The sequence below is a fragment of the Leuresthes tenuis genome, unplaced genomic scaffold, assembly GCF_036924035.1.
Source record: "Leuresthes tenuis unplaced genomic scaffold, fLeuTen1.0.hap1 SCAF_17, whole genome shotgun sequence".
NCBI lineage: Eukaryota > Metazoa > Chordata > Actinopteri > Atheriniformes > Atherinopsidae > Leuresthes > Leuresthes tenuis.
This window is the reverse complement of record NW_027325371.1, coordinates 14,045,596-14,070,969: the sequence shown is the minus strand read 5'-3', so window position 1 is coordinate 14,070,969 and position 25,374 is coordinate 14,045,596. Positions and strand designations below refer to the sequence as shown.

The following is a 25,374-nucleotide window of genomic DNA, read 5'->3' as shown; positions in this document are numbered from 1 at the left end:
TTCTCAGTTAGGGTTCTCCTTATAAAAGCTGATCATTTATATGGTTTTAGGCTGTATTGGAGTTTCTTCTTCCCCAGTCTTCTAGTTTGCAGACAGGGAGTGTGTTTGAATAACCTCAACTTTGTTTTGTTTTTTTTATGTCTGAGAGAAGACATGTCCAACAAACAGAAGACCTTTTATCTGAGCATAGGAAATACCCTTAAGAGCAGCTTTCTTTTTCTAAAAATCCTCCTCAGTCGGTGTAAAGATACGGCTTTTTTGCTAACCCTGCAGATTCTGCACCTTACTGACACGCTAAGGAGAGATTTTTTTTCTCTCTCCTCCCATCAGCCGCAGTTTCCATGTCATGCTGAATACCCAGGCTTGTTACTCAGTCCCTGAGAGATGAAGACCTTAAATCGGCATTGATCCTTGCAGGCTGTGAGCTATCCAGTTTGCTTCCATTATGAAAGTAATGCTGGCCTTCGCAGAGCTCGCTGATTGTTTGTTGCCTCAGTATAGGTCCAGAAGTGTCAAGGTAGATGCCATCTCTTACTCTTTCTCACGCTGTTAAAGTTACTTTTGAATCTTAAGTCTCCTCTTGTTCTCTTCACCCTCCTCCCATCACAAATTCAAGAGCTGTGAGGGATAGAAACAACTGGTTAAAGCGTTCTTTCTGTTTCTTGCTGAAACAGACTGCAGAGAGGAGACCCCCTCGGAGTGTTCTTCCATCTGGCAACAATGAGAGAATTTTTAAGAGCGATTGGATGTGATATTTGTAGTAGAGCACTGACATTCCTAATAAAGCTTTACATAAATCATTTCATGGTTTATTGCATTTTACAGATGCAGTTTGGTATAGCTGTCAACATCTTGGATGCTTTCTTTGGAACAGGTGGTTTCGGGAGCTGCTGCATCATATACAATATGCATACTTATGAAGACAAGATACTAAAAAAAGGTGCAGGAGAGATGCACACTGTAAGCATGCAATGTCACATTTTGAAGCATATTGTTCTAAACATCCTCAAGCTTGTGCTTTTTGACATCTAATCACTTTTGACCCAAGAATACCTTTGACGTTTGTGTATGCTCTGCATAATTCACAGTTCATATTCTACGCTAAGCCTGTCATGAATTGCGCTCTCTGTGAAGGATTGCCTCAGATTTGTGCTATTGAAAAACAGTTAATCCACTGTGGATGGATATGTAAATATAAGGAAATGTGGTTATGTGCTGCTGGAACCTTCCCGATTGTTAAGGATAAACCCATGCATTTTTGTTGTGGGTGATGTTGTGGGAGAGAGACAAAACGAAAGGTAACTGTAAACATTAAGATCTGTCTCATCCTTTTAGTATATAATCCCCTTAGTCAATACACACAACATACATGAAAATAGAAAAACTTATTCCAGTATATGAACCTCCAGTGAATGCACATCACTGCCATGCAGCACCACCAAAATCTAAATTTTTTTCTATGTCTCTGTGTTGCTTTTCTGATCTCACGCCATGCCTATAAAAGAGATCTGCGGAAATGAATTCCCTTGAATCTATTCTGAGTCTGTTATCAATGGTGCACAGACGTTAGTCAGGTTCAAATGTTTTTTGTTATCATATTCCTTTATAAGAGAGTCAAAATTACATAAATGACAGGAAATGATTGGAACGAACTGGGAAGCAATGCATTTGGGGGCATTCCTAGACAGTGAGCTGTAGCAGGCAAGTGATATATAGACAAATCAATTGCCTGCAATGTGCTATATAAACTTGCTTCACTTAGCCCTGATTTATTATGTGGAGATATTAAGATTACTGAAAATGTTAATTTAGCATAACTTCAGATTTTTCACAACATGCTTTCATTTATAAAACTCAAAGCCTGCGTTTGGAAATGATGGCAAAATGTGAATTATCAGTAAGATATTAACATTCTTTTGCATCCCCCAGCATGATAACCTCTCAGGCTCATCTATTGCTTCGCACTGTTTCAATACTTGCATTGCTGCGTGCACATTGCAGATAATAAAGAACGTCATGCGCAGTGTCAGGCATGTGTGCTGTGCATATGGGCTCAGAACATAAGGTGCACACATCAGCTCACATTTTTGGTTAACTAAATTGCTCTTACGTTCTATTATATCTTGTTATTATGTTTCTTAATAATTTTAAAATCTTTGTATTGAGGCACTGCTGATCAGCACTGGGGCACGTGTTCCAGTGAAACTTGTGTACCGACATCAATTGTGAGACATCAACTCCCAATCTATGATGCCAGTTGCCATCCTTGTTTGTTTTGGTAGAAGAAGGCAACAACTGCCATTCTGATGGGAACGGTGGCTTGTCTACTACTGCTAGATCTACAGATATTATTTAGCAATCATTCCCTTCTTGTATAGTGTATAGTGTTTATTTGCAGTTTTGTAACACTGATGATTCTTGTTGACAATCATAGTTTGAGAACAAATCTTATCAGTATATCTAGTCTTTGTAGCTTTCCACTTATCCTTAAAAAGAAAAAAAGCTTGGCCTGCTTGGCCTTTTCACCCACAAATTCGTAATCCAGTACAAGAATGGCTGAAATTAAAATCCGGTTTATTAATACAGACACCAACTAATCTTGAGTGTTTGGATTTTCTGATGCATTGATAGCTGTTAATTTAAGTTTCGAGTTACATTTAGGTAACAGCAGGCTACTTCTAAAAATTTTAAATATTCATCATGCAAAATCAAATAACATTGTCAAAAGACAATGTTTTTGAGCATCTGTCACTGGGAAATGAAATCACTCTGATGCTGAACTGCTGTAATATCACAGAAACTGCACTAAGGCCTCTTGTGAATATCCTGCATGAATGAAATGCATTTGGAATGCGGTTTAGTCATCAGACATTTATTCTCTTGATATCACAAAGCGGCTATTTGGTAGCACATCTAACAGTAATCCAGCAGTGAATGCACTTACCAAGAAACAAGCGCAACATGCTATTTTTGCTATAGAAGAGCTCCTGTGCGTTAGCCAAAACATGGCATTGTGAAAATGAAAATAGCACAGTAATGCGAATAAGATTTCCTGTTTTTCCATACATATCTGCACTCGTAAGGAGCTCCTTAAGACTGTAACTGAGATGTTACAGTTTTTCAAAGGGGGGAGAGGGATTGGAGTACTAACTATTTGAACTAGTTCTAATTCAGTTTTTTTTAAAGAACATATAAAAAAATATATTACGCAGTGTTTTTATATAGCTTAGCATTTTAGCTCTATGTATCGCTTTAGTAGATTGTTTGTTGAGACACTGATAAAGAGATCTAACATATTCCCAAAACAGGACTTTGTTTTATGTTTAAAAGCCAGAGGCGAAGTTGTTGTGCTAATGTGATATTTTACCTTGTACAGTGAGAGAAAACTGAATCACGTCTTGAACAGATAAACACAACTCACATATGAGTTCCCTGATGAAGGCGACAGAAGAAAAAATCAAAGGAATTATGCAAAAGCTAATTTTATTTACAGAGTACTACACTGTAAAGGTGATTTATTCGCCTTTTATTGTATGTGTCCCGATCCTCCTCAGTTCATTAAAATGTTTTCAATCACTGGCTGTCAAATTTAACAAAGAGCTTTCATTTTCAAATATTTTCATATTTTGGTTGAGCTTCAGCTCTCAAACCTTTCAGCTGTAATACAGTATTTTGGATGTTTTATGTCCTCGTTAAAGAGCGTAGTTAGAGAGCAGCAGGGCTTTGCAGACCTAAAAGCCATGGACTGATCCCTGACACATCCACACAGAGATTTGCAGCCATCTGGCCAGATGAGACAGTTGGATAAGCACGTTTTCTCTCTCAGCCTCTTGGTCATGACTCAACCTCAGGCCCTCACTCACACACACACACACCCACACACAGAGAAACTACTTAAACTTGTTTCGGGGGGGTTTTGTCATCTATTTCAAGGACTGCCAAGAGGCTCTGGTAGTCAAAGATAGTGACCTAGCCCACAGCGGTGCTGCTCGCCTCAAAGCTGTACATTTAGATTCCAAAATTCAAGGTCTCAGATTTTGCTTGAAGCTTTTATTCTGGACAGAAGGTCAGACAACCAGAAGAAAAATCAGGGAACTCAGCTTGTTGGGAAAAAAGAAATATGAGAAATTGAAGAAGACGGTGGGAGGGCAGAGGACATAATACAGTCTATTTGCAAAAGAGGTTGAAAGTGGTTACACTAATATACGACACCTTCCTAGCTTGCTACGAACTTCATAAGACATTTGGTTCAATGTAGATTTTGACGCTGAGTGAACAAATTTCAGTGCCTCCAAGGGTTACAAGAATTTCACTTACAACACTTAAGACTGTGTGACACAAACCCAGCATCACCCAAACATCTCATAGCAACACCATCTTGATGTACAATACTAAAAATACATAAAAACCCAGCGTTCAATATCTTTCTGACATTTAACCAACTCTTTGCCTTTCATAAAATAAAAGTTCTAACATGATGTGACAACCTTTTAACCACAACAAACAACTATTCACTATGTGAAGATGTAGCAGGGATATTGATGTTCTTACCATTATTCAGCCTCTCTTTCTCTGTGCGCTCATATTTCTTACTTCTAAGCTCTGCGTATGTAGCGGTGGGATAGTGCACATGTTTGTTTTCTTTGTGCGTGTGTTCATGCTTGCGTGTCTCTTTCAGATGGCACAAATTTCTACCTTTTCCTCCACTGAGTAATGCACTTTCTTCAATTAAAAGTTTTTATAAAGAAAATAATCTAATTTGAGTCAATATAAGTAGGTTTTACCAAGCTACAGGGATTTATGAGCTACCTTTAAGGCTCAAAGTTAGGTCTCACATTTGATTTTGGCTCAGGTTGTTTTGGAGTTATGGTCATCTGCTCTTGTTCAATACAATACACCTTTTCAAAATTGTAGTTAGAATCTTTTAAGCTAGTAAGCATTTACTTTTAAAGGGAATTTTGATCAACTTTATTTAAAAACCTATTATATGGGGGACATGCAAACATAAAAGAGAATTAGAACGCTCTGTCTTGTGCTTCCAACAGGTACAAGTGTTTGATTGTACATATGATTGTAAAGAATATAATTGATGACATGATCTATATGACTTGTGATTGTATATATGCTAATGATTAACAGTAACTCTTTCGTTGTGACTAAAAAGGTCATTACAAGGCCATATAGCCCAGTTCTAATAATGTAAAACCGCTGCTGTAATAATGTTGTTACTGAAAGCACAAATATACAAAAAAGTAGAATTATAGCATTTCATTAAGTGTCTCAGTACTGCTAAAATATTGCTAAAATATATCTAATTCTGTTTATTCATTAAATAAAATCACAAGTTTAGGTAATGTTTCTTCCAACACTTTTTGTTACAGCAAATAAGTTGAAAGTCCAGAATGTCAGCTCACACACGGAGGCACATTGATGTCATAAGAACAGGAGTCACATGATCAGGGGACATATCCCTGCCTGGATAACACTAAATATGCAATGCGTTACTCTCACTATGGCACTAAACGTTTCATATAATGTTCTGCAGTTTAAATCATTCATCGAACGGAGATCATTATTAAAACAAAATGGCTGCCTAGTGACAGGCAATTCTGACAAATCTCAATCAATAGATGTTTTCACCTTTAAACAAGTATATATATACCTCATGCCTCAGAAAGATAATCACTGACAGTCTTCGCTCAGCAATAATTCCTGTCTCCCACCTCATGAGTATCTAATAACTTTGAAATTAAAGCTCGAACTTAAGCTTTCATCCATCTTCTTCATGTCAAGTCTTTTCATTGCGTTCTTATGGTGATATCGCCCATACTGCTTCCCACACATGCAGATTACTTGCCTTTCCCTCCTGGCAGTGTCTCACCCTGTGTGTTGAAAATAGCTGAAGCTGGATCACAACTTGTGCAACACTGATTTGAAATTCAATCTAGACAGCTACCTTGGGGCTCTGGGCCAACTTGTAGATCTCTCTTTGGTACCACTGTTGGAGGAAAATAAAGAGAATAAACAGATGCAGAGTGAGGAATGCAGTAAAAATGCAAATGAAGCCACACATTAAGATGCTATTTGCAGATGTAAACACAAGTATGCTCGCATACAGCCATGTCAGTCTTCACTCTGATACTCCTGTGTGTGGTGCTGCCTCCGCACAAGTACACTCTGACACAAATCAGTAGACTGAAGAGTTTTTTTTTCAGTCCTTCATTCCAGTCCTCCAATCTTCCACCTGTCTATCAGCTTGAAAGATGTTGTGAGTGCTGCAGGACGTATCATTTACCTAGGGTATAAACCGTACAAAGACTCCGGGACTATTATCACACTAAATTAGGCGCACTCTAATGTTTCTTCTTTTGAAAATATAATGAATTTCAAGACGAAGGAAACACGCTTGTTACTTGTTTCTGCTATGTTAAACTGTTCTCCATGTTCTGGGAAAATAAATTGTAACAGTGGAAAGGGGAAAAGCACAGCGATGACATGTAACTGCTGACAAAAGAAGGATATGTAAGAGGAATCAGAAGGAGCAGAGGAGAAGAGGATGGATACTTGATAATTGATGTCAAGTAGGGTCAGACTGTGCGAGAGGGTTTGATTTGACTGCAGGTCAGGTTAATTGATGCAGGTTAGATAGACAGGAAACAGGGTCCAACATTCTTAAATCTTCCTTTAATTATTCTTTTCTACAGTGTTCTCTTTTTGTATATATAAGAACATGATTTCCTGCCACTGGGCAACAAGCAACAGATTTGTTAGTCATGTTTTTACTACAGTGATGTGATTTCACACCTTTAATAACACGAGTGTAAATTTTAACGCTTGTCCGCATTGAAAAGGATGGGTGGAATACATGACTGTGTGTCTAAGTTCAACTAAAATAATGATTTAACTCTATTGTATTAATATATTAATGTCACATACTGACATGCAGTAAGTTACTAACCTGTCTGGATTACATTCATCCAAGCCTTACACTGCTTGCATGCTAATACAATAATGTCTTCTCAGCTGCCTACCCCCATGCAGAGCAGGACAAAGAGCCAGACAGATGTCAGTGGGGGGCTGAAAACTTCTGTGAATTATCAATAGATAACAGATCTTCCGTGTGCCCTCTCCAAGTCTGACTCTGCTGCTGTCTCACTATTATGGATTGGTGTCAAAATGTCTTTGCAGCGCTAAATCAGTGAGAGTCTATATCACAGTTGCTTTCAAATTATTTAACACCTTTAACATGTAGGACATTCTAGGAAAAACACTGTGAAAATGTATCAATTACGGTCCACTTTGAACAGTTAAGGAAAGTTAAATTATATACATTTGAGTGATTGTATGTCAATATAATGTTGAGCTTACTCAAAGTAGGACAATTTCCGCAAAATGATCAGTACGCAAACTTGTTCAGTCTTCTAGGGTCATTATTTTACAACAATGGCCCAGACTAAATGTCCATGGTCAATAGTCTGTGTTTGGTTATCTTACGCATCATATGGAGAAGCCCTTTGCTTAAAATAGTGATTATGCTGGCCACACTGGCCACTATGCGGTTGATTTGGCACTGCTGTTTATACCAGTGCTTCAGATTGACTGGTGTCTGCAGTTTTTTTTTTCCCAAACAGGTTACATCAGTATAAAGGAGAAGCTTTTATTGTTGTTTTTGTTACATTTACAATAGTTATACCTTCTTGGATTTGATGGTTTGCACGGATGCCTGTACAGATGGACCTGCTCATGAACAATGTGAAAGAATAAGAACAGCAAGCATAAACTTGGGACTAAAATACTGAGATGACCACTCATCAGTTCCTAAAACAAACGTTGGTTGAGCTGGATATATAAAAGTGATCTTTAATTCAACTATTCTTGTATTTGTATTTTAAACATTGCCGGTCATAACTTAAAGTTCACTCGTCCTTATAGAAGCAAGACACCCAAAGAACGGGCAGGATCCACAAGTTTTTTTGATTTTTATCCTTTCCATGTACAATAGACTTTTTCTCAATAATATTTCCTGCTAAAATAAAAAATTGGAATTGATTTTCTTTCAGACAACTTTAATTCATGACCTTTTCAGGCAGCTGAAATAAGTTATTTTAGTTTTTGAGATGGCTTCTTTGTTCTTCAGTGAATACATTATTGAGATCACAAGAGTTTAACTGCATTTAACAAAAGTTTAGTAGCCAAGTTAAGGCCTCTCCTGACATGATATGTAACATTAATATCGTTCTTTGTTGAATAAACAGCATTCTTTTATTCAGACATCGGTCACATCTGAGTTAATCTCAATCACTAATTCATCTAGACGCTGCGTCTCTATCAATAAAAGCCACGATGTGTACATAATGTTTGCCATTTGAGCAAGAATGGGTAGTACATCAATTAAGGTATAACACCAAAGCCCTCAGAGTTTTGTCATATCAACATAGTAACTCCTATTAGCATGTCAGGGGTTCTGTGGTTGTGTAAAACATAACAATGGGTGGATTTCTGTTTAAGTTTACTTGCAGTCAGACTTGTAAGGAGCTCACATTGGCCTCTCGCTTATGAGGGATTAAATGCATTTACAATAATGAACCCAGTTGTTATGAGTTAAAGGAAAATATCTTTCACTTCACTTGACAACACTGTCTTCTCCATCCAAAGGGAAAGCTGCAGCAGGAGACAAAGCGCTGTAGAGCGTCCTTCTAGTTATTACTAACATTTAAAAGCAGATCACATGCTATATTAAGACCCAGCAATAATAAATTGAAATAAAGAAAGCATCTGTGATTGAATAAAAAAACAAATGAATTAACTAATTCACAAGGGACTGAAAAAGAATACTACATGATCATACACCAAAAGAAGGGACTTCATGTATGTATGTTTACGTCTAAATGTATGATTTAGAAAAATTATTAAAATCTTTAATATGCAGCAGGATCCAGTCATTTAGATGGCAACTATTTGCCTTTTTCTGTTTCTACTTGGAGCCGTAGTCTATTGATTTCGGGACTGAATCATACCTGATTATCATTGTTACTCTAACAATGTCAAGGCCAGCAGGCTGGGAAAGTAAACATTGTGATGTTTCATCTTGATTCTACATGCACATGTGGAAAGAGTTTATTATTTCTTTTAATCAGTTTCATTCCAAAGGGCAACCTGGAGTTGGTTTGCACATTGATTTTCTCTCTTTGGGTTTGTCTCTACTGCCCTCTTTCTGTCACGCAGCATGTGTGATCAGTTTGGCAGTTTGTGTGCGTGTGTGTGAAAGAAAAGAAAGAAAGGAAAGTGTTTGCGGAGTCTAGGCCACAGCTGTTCTGGTGTTCTCCCCCTTCTGTTCCCTTCTCTTCCTTTAATATAACCCTCCACTGTGCAGGTCTAAGCTCATGAAAGAGCATTAGAACTGCCAAGTCAGCACAAGCCGAGTCCACGTAGGCAAGCAGTTCAGCTTCATCACTTCACACATACACACGCACACACACACACACACACACACACACACACACACACACAGATTCTGCTGAACTACAGTACATCTGCTGCAGCCTAATCGCACTCTACTTTAGATAAAGGGCCTTTTTACTATCAAGGACACTTACTGATAAAGAGTATGTGAGTGTATTAATGTGGGGAGAAATGTATATATAATTTTTACATAGCCCGCGTTTTATAGGTTTTTACATCACTGCATTCAAAATTCTACAGAGCTTCCCTCGACAGGAAATTGCATTTCACATTATGGTGACTATGGCAACCAAATCTACAGAGTCTTGTCAGTCAGATTTACGAGACAAATTTTGCATAAAGGAAAGTGACACTATAAGAATTATGATATAGAAAATGGAGTGATAAAGTAAAAAAGCTCAGAAGGAAATGCATCATTATGGCAAAAGTTATTGCTAAGAGACACAACTTGCTTCAGAAATTGACAAGTTTCCTTGAATGTGTTTTGATAAATAGATGGAATGACTCATAAGTTCACCTTTTAAAACAAAGGCCTTTGATACTGTTTATACAGCTTCATCTACATCCACACAGTATCCTTTATCCTCCTCCATGCATCCTGAAAATGAAAACACCATTAGTCCCCTCCTCACTCTGGGTGGCAAAGAAGTGATCACAATGGCAGCGATTGATTTATGGGTAAATGGCTGCTTCCCTGACATGTAAAGTAATAGGAGGCTGAGACACTTTCTGTTGTCAGTGCTTTGGCTTTTTCAAGGAAATAGTACAAAAAGAAGAGAAAAGGGAGGTAAAATAATGCTGCTTTTCAACCAGAAGTTCAATTCACACTAATGGAGACGAGAAGCAGAGGAAAGAAAAGGGGGACAGAGCAGGAGAGGATAGAACAAGTCTGTGTGTTGTGTGTGTTACTGGCAACTTTGTCTACATATGTGTATATAAGATAAATAAAAAGCAAGTGAAAAAGAGTGAAGAGACATATCCTGCTGTCAGACGGGGGAGCAGACATTCAGAGGGAAAGACAGAGAGACAGACACAAAGAGGCTTCTAGCATTTCCTGACTCAGATCCATGGTTGGTTGGCAGAGATCCACATCTCCCGAATGAGTGTGTGAGGGTTTTTTTGTGTGTTTGCGCTGCAGGATGTGAACAAGAATCTCAGCCAGCTTCCCTTCAGCAGACTTGTCCAAACAGGCTTTTGGTCTCATGCGTCAGCTTCTGTCCTAGAAAGGGGTGCCAATGCTGAGATGAGTTTTACCCTGCGGGAAACAAAAATCTGATGGATTTTAACAGACAGGGGCAGAAACATTTCATATCTAACGTTTGCATTATGGAAATTAACACACAATAATTAAAAGACCAATTGCTTTTAATACCATCAGCTTCCTTTATTTGAGAGAGGAATGATTTGAGAGGAACACTCAAGGATGTTTGAATTTACATTTACAGGTTACATTGATAAAATATTTCTCAAAAAAAGTGAATTCCTGCTGATGTTTTATGTTGTCTTAATCACTCTCTTTCAGGCAGACCCGGGAGCAGGAAACACCTCCTGACTTCTTCTACTTCTCTGATTTTGAGAGACACAATGCTGAGATTGCTGCTTTTCACTTGGACAGGTGAGTTTTACAGTCTTGTCACTCTCCCTTTGTAATGAATCAGTTTCCCGTTCGATCTTCAAATGAACTTTTACAGTTTGTTGCAGGAAGAATAAACAGTCATATTCAGTTTCACCACATCTGGAGGCGGCCCGCAATGGATTTTGTCTGTGAAAATTTAAATGGGATTAAGCACATGAGGGATTAGAAAACCCACCCAGAGAAGGGATCATCTCGTCTGCTTGCTACTGACTATACTGATTTCAACATGATCCTTTGACTCAAAGGACTTCAGCGGACAAACACAGAGCTCTTACGAGAGTCAACTATGATCGAGGAGAGGATGATAAATGGAGTATAGCACATTTTAGGATCTGCTAAGGGAATGATAATTACCCCACACATGTTCACAAACACAAAGTTTTACTCTAATTTTACTTAGGTCTCGGGCATGTATTTTTATCGGCAAAACAGGAATATCAAAGGCATGCCAGTACCACCAGAACATGGTTTCAATGCTACAGTGGTGGTGGGAGCTGTGTTATCCCTGAAGAGTAGTTTGTTTTTAACTTGGCTACATCATGTGGGACTGCCTTTGAATAAAAGTCCAGTTGCCCAACCACTGGAGCTCTGGATTTTTTTTTTTTTACTTTGCATTGAATCATGAATGTGGCATAGAAAGTAACATCACTGCTTTCCAGTAATTGCTTCTAAATCTCAGGGTGTTCATATCCTCTGTGCTATGAACTCAGAGGTGTGTAACAGGCGGAGTGCACACAAATAAAAGTTTAAGTGTGCTCTCACAGCAAAAACACACATACACACCCACGTACAAACGTATGCACAGGTGCTCCTTTGTCATGAAGACCCGACATGACCGTGCAGTTTGCAGCCTCTGAATGCTGCTCTCTGTTGGCTAAAGTTTCACCAACTCTGTTTCACTCAGCGAGGCTGTCTGCATGTCTACCTGCTCCCAGGAGGCTTAGTTTTAGTCTGTAAAGGGTCGGGGTCATTTGGACAGCAAACATAAAGTGAGACAGGCTAAACAGGGGCTGAATAGGTATAGTGTTCTGACAAAAGAGCTTAAGAGAAAAAGGGAAAGGGTAGTAGACAGGGAATGGGGTGACTGGAGTTGCAGACCAGGACGAGTTTGATCTGAATACAGAAGTGATCATGTTCTGTAGATGTTGCTCATTGTGATGTGGGTTTGTCTCTGTTTTTTTTTTCATTAAATGTGTGTTGGCGAGACAAGGTAAAAAGGCAGCAATAACTTGCACCATTTCTTTCCTTGTTGAGATTGATGTAGGCCAATCACATGAGTAGACAAAAAGCATGTAAGAATTATGTGTAATTAATGCACCTTGTGAGCTGAAACCAAACAGATTAAGTCATGCACTGACAAGTTTTATTAAAAATGACAAAATACTAAAAAGCTGTAGTGTCTCAATTTTTCTGGTGGCCATCTTGATTTAGATGAAAGCAGAACAAGGCTTGATAAGATTTTCTTACATTACTGTAACATTTAAATCATTGTCATTGGGGGGAATAGAAAGTATTCTAACAATGAATGTTTAGTTCTCGGTGAAATAGCTCATAGTGTAGGTGTTTATTATCAGAATGATAAATCCCACCCATCCATCCAGTTTGTATACCTGCTTAATCCAACTGTAGGGTTGCAGGGGGGCTGAAGCCTATCCCAGCCATCATTGGCAGAGTACACCCTGGACAGGTCACCAGTTCAAAGGGCCACACAGAAACAAACAACCACACATGGTCCCCTCACTCCTAGGGAGGATTTAGAGACACCAATTAACCTAACATGCATGCTTTTGGATAATGGGAGGAATTTGGAGTACCCTGAGAGAACCACAGGGAGAACATGCAAACACCACACAGAAAGGCCCAAGCTGGGAATTGAACCAGGAACTCTCTTGCTATGGGGCAACAGTGCTAACTGCCACACCACCGTGCAGCCCTGACAAACATCCAATCACATTAAAATATACCCCATGGAACTGTAGGTTTGAGATTTACTGAACATGAATCAAAGTAGTTAAATAGAACAAGGGAAATAGAAGTGGTCCAAATCAGCTCTCAAAAACACCTTGAATTTTCAGTGTTTGCTGGGAATACTCAGAACTGCCTGGTGTACCACAGCATAATGAGCTGGAGGATGAAGGTGCTGCATAGCTGTATGCATTCAGCTCAATGTGAAACAAGCTGCAAAGCAATGAGATCTGGAACTGATCTACCAGTCTGTCATGATGTAAAAATTGATGTCATGTCAGATAACTTTCATGTGTCAAACCAAGGCCTATTCTTTCAACCTTGAAGGATTACCCTTGACTTCACATCTCTGTCTATCTAGGATCCTTGACTTCCGGAGAGTACCCCCGGTGGCAGGACGACTTGTCAACATGACAAGAGAGATCAGAGATGTGACACGAGACAAGAAGCTGTGGAGGACCTTCTTTATCTCACCAGGTAGAGACTTTGCCAGCATCTGCAACTTGGCAGAGAGATTTAGTTTCTCCAACTTGAAGAAAGCACAAAGCAACTATATTTCCATGGCTTCCTTTGTGAGATACTTCTGCTTCAAATGACCTGGATTGTGTAGAAATTAGGTTCTGCAGCTGCAACTGAGGTTTGTCAGAGTTACCGTGTGTCTATTCTTCAGAGCAGCAAAAATTAAAAGAATGTATTTAAACGTGTGCTTTGATCATTAAAGACATACCAAAACGTTTCCACATGGTGGCACTGAAAGCCAGCAGACTGTCTAAAGTGGAGCAGTGCAGGGATTAAAAGGATTATTTTTGTATACACAGTAAATAATGTAAATGAATTATTAAACATTTGCATTTAGATGGTAAACTAGATAGAATAGGGTGCAAAATTAGATCATATCATTGTCCAATTCATATCTACATTTGAACAACGCATTAATCCTATAAATAAAAGTAAAATGATAGGAAGAATTGTAGAATAGAAAATCCAAACTGAAGCAATACACTGGTAAATGAGAAAAAAACATTTGACTTTGACATAAAGCCATTAGGCTTCCACAAAGACCTTTAAAAATTCTCAGTTCTTTTGTTTGTAACCCACAATATTTTGCTCAGTGCGGAGGAATTGTTGAACTAGAGAATTTCCATTTCGATATTAAATACTTGACAGGTTATCATCACCATGGTAACATATAACCAGCTCGAGAGGAGGTTATCCTTGGTTTTTTTTTGTTTATTTCTTTTAATAATACCAACAATGAACAATGCCATCCTTTCAGAAATGATTTTTCCCATGATATTCTCTTAAAGCGATCTTGATTCGCAGATGATGGAATAAGTTACACATGGAAACCTGTTGAGCAGCAAGCTAGTGATGCAACAGGATAAAACTGTGCCACAGTGGTGGCACTGCAGCCAACAGAATACAGAGCGTAAAACTGATTGGGCTATTTGTATAAATCACAGAGAAGACTCAGCCAATATTTTTTCTTTACTCTGATTTGGCCTAAAACATTGTTCATTACAGAACCCTGTGAAGCATAATGGCCTTCTTCAGTATGGAGTTTTGTTTGAAGTTTCATGTGTTTAAATCTAATGTGAGGCTGTTACGTTTCAGATAAAAAGCAGAGAGTTGAGAGTGTGTTGAGCGTTAAAAGAAATACAGCCTTCGTTCCAAAAAAAGCTGGAATGTTTTGTAAAATGTGAAAAAACAGAAGTGAATTATTTGCAAATCCAATATTCGAGTCATAAATGAACAAATAAAACATTAAATGTTGAAAGTAAGACAGTTTACTATTTCATGATGGCAGCAGCATGTAACAGGTGCAACAACTGATCCCCACACGTTCCCAGATGTTTACAGATGTACGTGGCCCTTTTTCCAACTTTTTTTAGATCTATTACATATTTCATGTAATAGTAAAATGTCTCACTTTCAACATTTGATATTTTTTGTTTATTTTGAATGAAATATTGGATTATCAGATGAAAAGAACATTTAATTCTCTTCTTATTTTATGCAGCATCCCGACCTTTTGGGGATTGAAGTTACATATGACCTTATCGATGAACTTTACATGTTAAACAACCAAGCACACTGAGTTATGTTATATCATTTGTTATTTGTTTTTCTCTATGTCCCTTTATGTCTACCTCTTCATTCGTACTGATTGTTTCAACCTGATTAATGCTCAAATGGCTTCCTCCTCCTCCTTTCTGGTGGCATTTCGAAATCAGTGTCTCTACTTTTCTTTCAACAGCCAATAACGTCTGCTTCTATGGTGAATGCTCCTACTACTGCTCCACTGAGCATGCTCTGTGTGGTAAACCAGACCAGATAGAAGGCTCACTGGCAGCCTTCCTACCAGACCTGAACCTGGCAAAACGCAAGACGTGGAGGAATCCCTGGAGGCGCTCCTACCACAAGCGCAAGAAAGCAGAGTATGCAAGCTGTTTTTGTTTTTTTAACTTCACATCGATGAAAAATATCTCCCACTAAGTACAGAATAATTTTAAAATTGCTATTTGATTATTATCAAAATTTCTCTTCTTACTAGGTGGGAGGTAGATCCAGATTACTGTGATGAGGTGAAGCAGACACCGCCATACGACCGTGGCACTCGATTGCTGGACATCATGGACATGACCGTTTTTGACTTCTTAATGGGTAAAAGGAAAAGAAAGAAGTACTGGCAAACATATATGTATTACACTGATTGCTGAGCAAAAAAGAGTAAAACTGACACCATTCCTGATTAGTAGTTAATTGAGGCATCTTGACTTTGACTTGTGTTTTCTCCCCATGTTCAGGTAATATGGACCGTCATCATTATGAAACTTTTGATAAGTTTGGAAATGATACCTTCATCATTCACCTTGACAACGGAAGAGGGTAAAGCTAGTTGTCAGGTTGAACATCTGTCTAACAGGCAAAGTCCATAATTGTGGTTATTCATCTTCCGATCTTTATCCCCTGTCTTGCAGGTTTGGAAAACACTCCCACGATGAGCTGTCTATCATGGTGCCTCTCATCCAGTGCTGCAGGTCAGACTTTTGTTTAAGTCTGTGAATTATATAAGTTTGTACATTTAAATTCAACTCCTGTGGATATGCTTGGAGACTTTGAGAGGATTATTTGAAATGAAAAGTTATTCTGTTGGAACACCCATGTATCCAAGTTTCAAATGTTGGGCTTGTATTTTGACTTGATGCTAAATAATTCCAAGGTATATCTTTATTCCATCCACTTTTAGCTATCACTCACATCTACTGACAGCAAAACAGTCTCACAGCATGATGCAACCACTGTTCTTAGAGTTGAATTCCTCCCCTTCCTCTTCCAAAAATATTTCGAGTCGCTGTGGCCAAACAACTCAATCTGTGTCATTTCTGGCCCTCAGAAGGAGAAAGGTTTTTCTTTGTCTACACGATCTGCATACTTCAGTGGAGATGTCAGTAATGAAGCCGGGAGGTTTTTTTTCTTGGACAGCAGCTTTTCAGTTTAGGGCAGCATAAAACTTGCTTGTCAGTAGACGGTGACACTGGTGTTCCAGTGCCTTGATAGTTCCTGAGTTGTTTCCAAGCATCCAAACCAATTTCTGCTCAGTAAAGTGTAACAGTTTGGGTAATTGTTTCTTCCTTGGCAAATTGACTAGAACTACTGCAGTATTAACTTTTACAATTGTTTGAACTTCTGATCTTAAACTTGTTATTTAGAAAATGCCCTAGAAGACTCTCTTGACATATATACTTTTTATTGGCTGGAAGGATGAGTTCATTCGTTTTCAAGTTCTTGTTACATATTGTGATCATCTTGTCAGGAGCACACAGTGTCTGAAAAAGTAACATACTTAATTGTCTGTTGTTTCCAGGGTGAGGAAATCTACTTACCTGCGTCTCCAGCTCCTGGCCAAAGAGGAGTACCAGCTGAGCTCCCTAATGGAAGAGTCTCTCCTGCACGACCGTCTGTCCCCTGTCCTCATCCAGCCTCACCTTCAAGCCATGGACCGCAGACTCCGGCTGGTGCTGCAGGTCCTGGCAGGCTGCATAGAAAAAGAAGGCTATGTTAATGTTGTGGAGGAAGATCTAGTTGGAGACACAGCCAACCACAGGGGCCCAGGCCACAGGTAGTGAGTTCGAGACTCCAGGATGACAAGAATGAACACAGACATATAACCAATGGACCACATCTGTGGCTGTTAAACCATTGGGATTACACCAAAAATCCCACTTCTGATATCAAGCTGAATTCAGTGAATTCCAAGACTTGCCATCATTGCCTCTACAGTTGTGTTTATATAGAAAAATGTCCACACCTACCACAAAAGACTGTGCTGCTTACACAGAGGCTTTATATTTGTCAAGTACAGACGTATTTTTGTTTTATCTGTATAAGACATAAAAGGACCTCTGCTGTGTTTCTAATTTTGTTCTGTCTGTTCTGTGCATTGAGGGTATCAGTTTGTTTTATCATGTCATATAACCAAATCAAACACTGACTGGGCAGTATATGGTCAGACAATAAGCTTTATCAGTTATCTTAATGTATACAAAGGTTGAGAAAGTGTATTGAATTTTCTTTCTTTATGTAAAACATGTCAAGATTTAAGGTTTCCATTGAATGCAACAAAAATGAGCTCATGCTTGGAACAAACAACTCACAACCAGTAGAAAGTGAGTGTATCCAAAAAGTGTGTTCTTTTCATAATCTATCTTTAAAAGATTTGTTTTTTGGGGAGTTTTTTGTGGCATAGACTTAAAACAGAACAATTGAAACTGTTATTATCTTCTTCTGAACAGCATAAATCTGAAAATAAGGATTTCACACTGAAGTTTAATGTTTAAACTTGCTTTCAATTGGCCTTTTTTTTCTATGTTGCTTTTATTTGGATTTCCCTTTTCATCTGGAAGCTTAGCTTGTATTACATGCAGTAAAGCAGAGCCACACAAAAACAATATTTACCAAACCAAAAAAGAAAAAAACTAAATATGAAGATGAAATTCCATACTGATATGCTATTTAGAATTAGTGAAGTAGAGTGGCATTTCAGTCTAATGATCCATTCATTCAAGACCTGAAGCATTTAGTATGGTTTGCTATGAAATCATTCCACGGTTTACACAATGCAAAATGTTTTTGTATTATTTGATTTGATGAGATTTTGTGTCCAATTTACTATTTATTGGTGCATATAAAATCATTACAATACTATCACAAACGTTATGATTTGGTTTTGCTTCATGTTGCTTTATGCATAACAAAATACAGTATTTACCATAGCTACTTTGGCATTTGGATACTGTCGAAACATTCCTTTGGACGCTATGTTTTGGGTCAGATGATAGAAATTAACAAAGCTGATTTGGGAGAATTAGATGTGGAAGTGGTGCCAGTGCAATTTTCCTTTTCCTCCAAAGAGTCCTGTGTATTGGCTAACCCGGTACCTGTGCAATGCCAGAAATACTGTACTTGAATGTTTTTGGGTTGGCAGTATTGACAGGATTCAAAGAGCTACAAATAGTGTAAAGTCACGTTTTAGGAGTGCTAAAGGGTGATAACAGGTGTTACAACACCTCATCCAACCACAGGGATAACCATGGGCACTGTTCCTTGTTTTGTTTTTTTGTTTTATATTTCCAATGTAAATAACTATAGATATTTGAAAAGTCTATCAAGCTGCACTGCACAGTGATTTGCTTCCGTTTTCTGCTCTTACATTGTTACTGTGAAGACCTGTTTACTAAAGGAATAAAGTGTGCAATATAAGCAAAAGTGAGGACAATTTTCTTACTGTGTGTAGGTGTCTGTAGATGTATACCAGGTAATACATGAGTGGAGATGGGGCACGACATGTAAAGTTCATGAGTAAAGGCAGGGAGTGTTTAGCATTTTTTAAAGTCCTGACGACTCAGGATATCACGTGAGAAAACTCTGTCCCCGTCAGCCCTTTAGATAACTGAATCATGGTCGAGCAACTACAAACCTGAGAGCAATGCCTACGTGTAGTGAGAGTACTCTGAAAAAGCATACAACTCAAGCTGAAAATTACAGCTTAAGTTAAAAAGTTAGAATGTTTCATCATCAGCCGTCGAGATGAGATGTAAATGACATCTGTGAGTTTTTTTTACACATCTTATTTTCCACAGCAGCAAGGCTCCGATTGTGATGTCTTTTGGTTGCTGATCACTTAGGTGAGTCAAAGCCACATGGACTCCCACTCAAATGCTGTCATGTTGAGTTATACTTATTCATCATCTTCTCTAAGAATGACGTTTTAAACTTCCTTTGCTGTCAACCCAACTAGAAACTAGACCATTACTAATTGCTCCGTTTTCATATTTAAAAAAGTCTACAACATATGTAGCAACTATAAAAGAAGTATGAAGAAGAAAAAAGTATATGCTTAAAAAAAGTGCCGCTCTATGGCAAAACAATCGGTATCTTTTGCTGTGCAAGGCAGAAAAACTCAAGTTAGCGTGACTAATCCAACTAATATAGAGACGTTTGTAAACTTTAGACGCTGTCCAAGGTGCTGGACGAACACTGTGGCGCTGAGGATTTTGCAGAGCGACTGCTCGGTCACTGTCCGTGGTGCTTAACAGTTGTCTGTGGTATCCTGGCCAAATGCAAAGACACTGTCCGTGGAAACTGATGGACCGCCACTACACAGTCAGCATTATTAAATGGCAGTCATAAAATATGATGTCCGTGGTGTTGAAGAAATGTGTAAGTCTACTTGTTGCGATCAGCTGCAATTGTTGTCTGGGCCGTGGACAGCTCGAGTGATGGAGGAAACGAAGACAGAACATTCTGGGATCTCTGATTTTTTTTCTCTGATGATTAATTAATTTGCATTCTTTATCTTTCTTCATTTTTTGCTTGTACTTTCAAAACTGTTGACTACAAGGGATAATTCTTTCTTACCTGAAAAGGTGACACGGGGGAACTGAAACAAGGATTGGTTTACGAGTTGCATCACTTTTGCGGTTGTTTTTTTCTTCTGGTTTTTTTTTTTTTTTTTTTTTTTTTTGTATTATCAGCTGTTCGTTAGACGAAATGTCAGGGCCCGATTTTGTCTTTCGTATTTTAATCACAGCATATAGACAAGTACTTATTATTCCCCAGGAGAGGGCGCGCATGTACAGCTCATTTAGTTGAGCAATGTTACAGCAGGGAGTCACTAGGTGGCACCAGAGCGCCGTGGTTACGGTTGAGGTGTTTACATCTACGGAGTAGAAGTGACGTTATTGTTGTCCTGAATTGACATTGTGGTCAGCGAATTATATTTTGTGCTTGAGGCTGTTTGTTTTTGTTTTATATTAGTTTATTTGTGTGTTCAGTCATTGCATTGGTCGGTTTTATTATAATTAGCCTGACAGACAAACTGAGTTAGGACCTAAGTCTAATGCTGCAATATCAGATATGCGCTAATATTGTGGGGCAAATTTGAATTTTTAAAACACCTGGAGTTACATATAATCTGTGGGGAAAAACTAATGTAATTTTTATCTTGCATGTTATTGTACTTCTTAGCACTGCCACTAGGCTGTGCAATAGACCATGTGCAGTTAAAAAGTTTTATTGGTCTTTCTACATTATGCTAGACGGGATTAGTTAGATTACATGTTGAGAATGATTTGATTTGGACGTGTACTTTTCCCCTCAGTGTTTGTAACATTGCACGCACACTCCATGGTATTTTCTGATCCAAAATTGAAAGCCAAATATTTTACTCCACCTAAACAGAGAAAATCATCCAAACAGGAACATTGTATTTTTTCAGGATCGCTTTCAGTTCGTATTGATGTTGTTTAGGCATCACAACAGTCCACCCCCCTTTCTGTCACCTCATTCAGAGGCAGCCTCTCCTGCCTGGTAACAGTTTCCAACGACACTGTCCTCCTGTCTCTATGGCAACGGAGAGCCACCCCTTCTAGCCACCCCTTCTGCTTCCCATTGATCCAAGGTGTGTGGTCGAGTCCTCGACGACGACCCTGACCCTCAAAGCCCCTCTGCTTTCCGCTTCACCACCACTGGACTTGAATCCCTGACTAAATGTAGTCACATTACTTTAAAACTTTTTAACCATTTAAAGAAGTCACAGTAAATCACACGCGTTACTTAAAATGATTAAGTCAACGAAAGCGTTATATGCATTGCGTTATCGTTAGAATTCTGTTGGGAAGGCTCCACAAACTCAAACGCGAACTGTTATCTAAGTCCCCTTTCTCTCCTTGCTGTTATATTTGAGCGGGAAGCCCAGCGAAAATACAAACATAGGCTACCACATGCCTGCACACACCCACTGCGCACGGGGCGAACAGAGATTAGAGGCGCTTTCAAACGCTTCTTCAGGCGCAGTCGTATTTAACCCCTGTCCATCTCAATTGATGTCAGCGCTGTAGGCAAAATCACGCCTCGCACAGATCCGCATTGATCAAAACAAATTAATCGCGTGGAGGATAACCGCACCAAAATTATCTAGGCACATGGGCCCAAGCACACACTTTATATACATAGCTTGGCTCCGTGTGTCTGGTTTTACTGATCTCCAAGCTATGGAATTCTCATTAAAATATCGCGCTAAAATAGACTGAAGTGATATCCCGATTTAAGGCCAACAGCATCAAGTCGAGCAGCGAAGTAGGGTGATACATCTTACTGCTAATCAGACATATAGGCCACATCTCCATATCTTACCACTCATTAAAGCGAGGGGTGAGTGTCATTATTTTTGCAGTATATAAGTATATAATGAGAATATAGCAGGCCTGTCCACCTTGTTTTTAAGTCAGCTGAGCAGCAGTCTGGCTATACACGTGCCAGTGTGAGCAGTCTGAACTCATACATTTTTAAAAGACGACTTTTTCACGGCTGCAGCTAAAATTAGGAGAAACCTTACGTTGGCTATAATTAGAAAGCAGATGGAAAGAGTTCAATTATAACAGCACAAAGGAGGTTTTGACATTTCCAAGTGACGTAGCCTATGCATGCATGTTTGGGTGTGCGTGCACGTGTCCCGAGCTGTTCAGCCAGGCGATATAGAGACAAAACTCCTCCAGTCTGTTGTCAAGGTCAGACGCAGGCGCATCCTCTTGCGTCAAGAGCACCGGGAGAGAAATTAAACACCAAATCAATCGCCCTTGAACCGTTGCGCGTGTGCGCGTTTGCCAGTTCGCGTGAGACCAACTGACTGCAAATGCTTGTAGGCACGAATTTGTTTATGACAACAGAAGCCGACGTTGTGGGCTCTGCTTCTCCACCTATCTCTCCATCTTGTGTGGGTGTGTGTGCGTGTGTGTGCGTGCGTGCGTGCGTGCGTGCCAGGAGCGATCACGGGCCATTGCCGTAATTGCACAGCGCGCAAAATACGGCGAGGGAGGAGAAGAAGGAGATGAAGGGGGCGCCGCTAGTAAACCCGATGAAAACACCCTCGGCTGCACAGGAGAAATTCAGGATGACCGCGATTGGCAACGCTCTGGCGGCTGCGACAAGCGCTCCATTTGCACGAAAGAAGAGGAGAGTAGAGGATGCTAATTATTGACGCGCGCCTAAGCAAGCTGCTAGCAGCTCTTCATCTGCCACTCAAGAGGAAGAGGGGAGACGGGTGGAGGCGGCTGAATGAGAGGAGATTCACACTCCCCCTCCTCTCCCTTCCGTCTTATTTTCATTCATGGCACAATCACTGACATAGGCATGCACATATCTCCCACATGCAGTGCCTGGCTCAGTCCCTCTCCATCAAAAGATAAACACAGTACACAAACACACACCTTCATACAGGGACAAACGTTCCTCTTTTCTTTTGTGATCTAATATTCTCATAAACGCACAAACACACTGCAGCTCCCACTCATCTTTTCATATCGCTGTCTTTCACACTGGGATTTTGGTCATCTCTTTTCATACATGAGAAACACTCAGTGTTTGCTTCCCTGTCTCTGTCAGACACACACACACACACACACATTCCAGTTAATAGCAAACAGCAAGCCAAACAAGATAAACAAAAAGAAGGACACAACAAAACAAACACAGACATGGGCAACTGCACATCCAAAATTACATGTTAAATTCTCTCTCTCCCTTTTCCAACACACATACGTTTGTCTTTCCAGACACACATGCAGTTTCCTCACCACCCACAGGGGAGGAGGAGGGAGAGCAAACCTGAGACAGAGAAGGCTTTGAAGCCGCCGCCTCCACAGCCCAGCCACTCCTCTCCTCCCTCCCAACAGTACAGCAGCAATCTCTCACCTCAGCTCTCTCTAGTCCTCACACACATGCACACACACCCACAGGACGATGCCATTCACTCCACACCAGCACCCTCCCATCTGCTCTGTCCCACTCCCTCGCACACACATTTGCAAGTGGTGGCTACTGGACAGGCTGCCAGACTCCCCAGCAGAGACGGCAAGACCACATACTCCAACACATCCCCTCACCTCCAACCACCACCACTGACCCCCCCTGCTCCTCCAAAGCTAATTCCATTATACATTCCTGACTGGAAGGAAGAGGGGCTGTCTTCTAATTGCTTTCTTATCCCCCTGAGTCCCCCTCACTTTCTCCTCCTCCTTCTCCTCTTCTCCTCCACCACCATCCTCCTCCTCCTCCCTCTCCCCTACTTTCTGCCCGCCCCTCGCCCTACGTGCACTCAACATGGCAGCACACGAGCAGAGGAGGGAGGCAAGCTAGAGAGCAGGAGAGAGAAAGAGAGAGAGAGAGGCAGGCTGCTGCTATCAGGGAATACTGGTGCCATTTTCAGCATCGCAGGGTGAAGGGATTGAGCCTCGCCGCTGTACGCTTGGCTCGGCTCAGCTCAGCTCAGCTCAGCTCGCCTCAGCTCAGACCAGCTGAATAAGAAGAGGACTGGAGGGACAACTAAAAAGGAGGAGAGAACGGCTGACCCTTAACACAGGTACCATGCTTTCACCTGTCATTTGTTCCTCCTCTACAGTGTGTACAAGCTGGGCAGAAGCACAATGCAGATGAAAGTGAGAGCAAAGGGTGTGTGTGTGTATGTGTGTGTTTGTCTGTGTGTACATCTGCATCTGTGTGTGCATGCCGAATAGAGGACAGCAGGGTCTCTCATGGGACTGCGTTCTATTTTCATTGTCAAGGAAACGTTTGCCTCCCACACACACATACAAACACACACTCTCAAACACCTGCCTCAACCTCGTTTCCCACCAGCATCTGTCCAAACAACAAGCCAAAGAAAAAAAAACAGAGCACAAATTCTGTGTCAGCCTGAAAAACACATGAATTCAGGGGTGGCATGATCTGCATCCCTCTGTCTATCTGTTTGTATGTTTGTTTTCTCCCTTGCTGCGTTCAGCACTCTGAGCCTTAGTGTGACGTAGTTCTAAAACAGAACGCTATATGTCAGAGCAGGGATGTGTCATAGCATGCTGTTTACTCCGCTTGTTGCATAAGACGGAATCTGAAATACACACACTTCTACACACTTCCACAAGCATTAAACTTATTATTGTGCTGTGAGTGTTTCTAGTTTTTTTCTTATAAGTATATCTTTGTGGACCTTCTATGAGATTCTTAAAGCTCATGTTCTATTTTTAGTACAGCATCAACTGGTATCTTCTGGTCTTGGATGCATGCTGAATGTCATGCATGCATACTGGCATGGAGTCTGTGTGTTTGTGTGTGTTTTTGCATCCAGTATGCTGCATAGGCTCACTTCAGAGGGAGCTACGCAAAAGTGTGCCTTTAAAGGTTGCACTGAGACTGCAGTGTCACTGCTGACTGAAAGTGATGCTGCCCACAGCCTCACGGGCTTTGAAAAGAGTGAAAGAGAGGATGCCAGAAGGTGAGACAGATAGGTGCAGGGAAAGAAGAAGGGAGGAAGGAGAGCTGAGAGGAAGAGGTGTGACAGCGAGGGAGAGTAAATAAAGCAAGAGGGAGGTGGAGAAAGACAATATGTGTGTGTGGATGAGCAGCGCAACAGGAAGGAGGGGTAACAACACAGAGGGTGTAGAGAGGTGTCAGGGAGAAAAAACAGAGGTGAGATAGTGAGTGTGTGTGTTCATGTGTGTGTCGTTGTGTGTGCTTAGAAAGATAGCAACAATGTGCGCACAAGAGAAGGAATAAGAGAATGATGGAGCAGGAGGGGGACGGTGATAAGAGAGAAGGAGAAAGAAGAATATATGAATGGAAGATGAGAGGATGATCCCCTATAGCAATCCAACAGCAGGGCTGCCGTCAACACATTAACACTTGCACCAGGATAAGCTGCGTGTGTGGATGCGTATCTTTGCATACAAGAAAAACAGTAACAACAAATGTCCTCT

At 40.2% G+C, this 25,374-nt stretch overlaps 3 protein-coding genes across 3 annotated transcripts in view; all 3 read left to right on the top strand.

Annotated features, from left to right (window-relative positions):
* LOC140273474 (extracellular serine/threonine protein kinase FAM20C-like) overlaps nt 1-18,832 on the top strand; it is a 39,979-nt gene extending 21,147 nt beyond the window's left edge. Inside the window, exons 4-10 of the mRNA XM_072369057.1 lie at nt 10,985-11,077; nt 13,425-13,540; nt 15,321-15,501; nt 15,618-15,727; nt 15,871-15,952; nt 16,045-16,104; nt 16,932-18,832. Coding sequence (XP_072225158.1) covers nt 10,985-11,077; nt 13,425-13,540; nt 15,321-15,501; nt 15,618-15,727; nt 15,871-15,952; nt 16,045-16,104; nt 16,932-17,190 — 901 coding nt within the window. The 3' untranslated portion in view covers nt 17,191-18,832. The remainder of the gene's footprint in view (nt 1-10,984; nt 11,078-13,424; nt 13,541-15,320; nt 15,502-15,617; nt 15,728-15,870; nt 15,953-16,044; nt 16,105-16,931) is intronic.
* rps2 (ribosomal protein S2) overlaps nt 1-25,374 on the top strand; it is a 196,996-nt gene that overhangs the window by 53,104 nt on the left and 118,518 nt on the right. The gene's annotated exons all lie outside the window — the stretch shown is intronic.
* rai1 (retinoic acid induced 1) overlaps nt 23,835-25,374 on the top strand; it is a 53,244-nt gene continuing 51,704 nt past the window's right edge. Inside the window, exon 1 of the mRNA XM_072369053.1 lies at nt 23,835-23,984. The gene's annotated coding sequence lies outside the window, so the exon portion shown is untranslated. The remainder of the gene's footprint in view (nt 23,985-25,374) is intronic.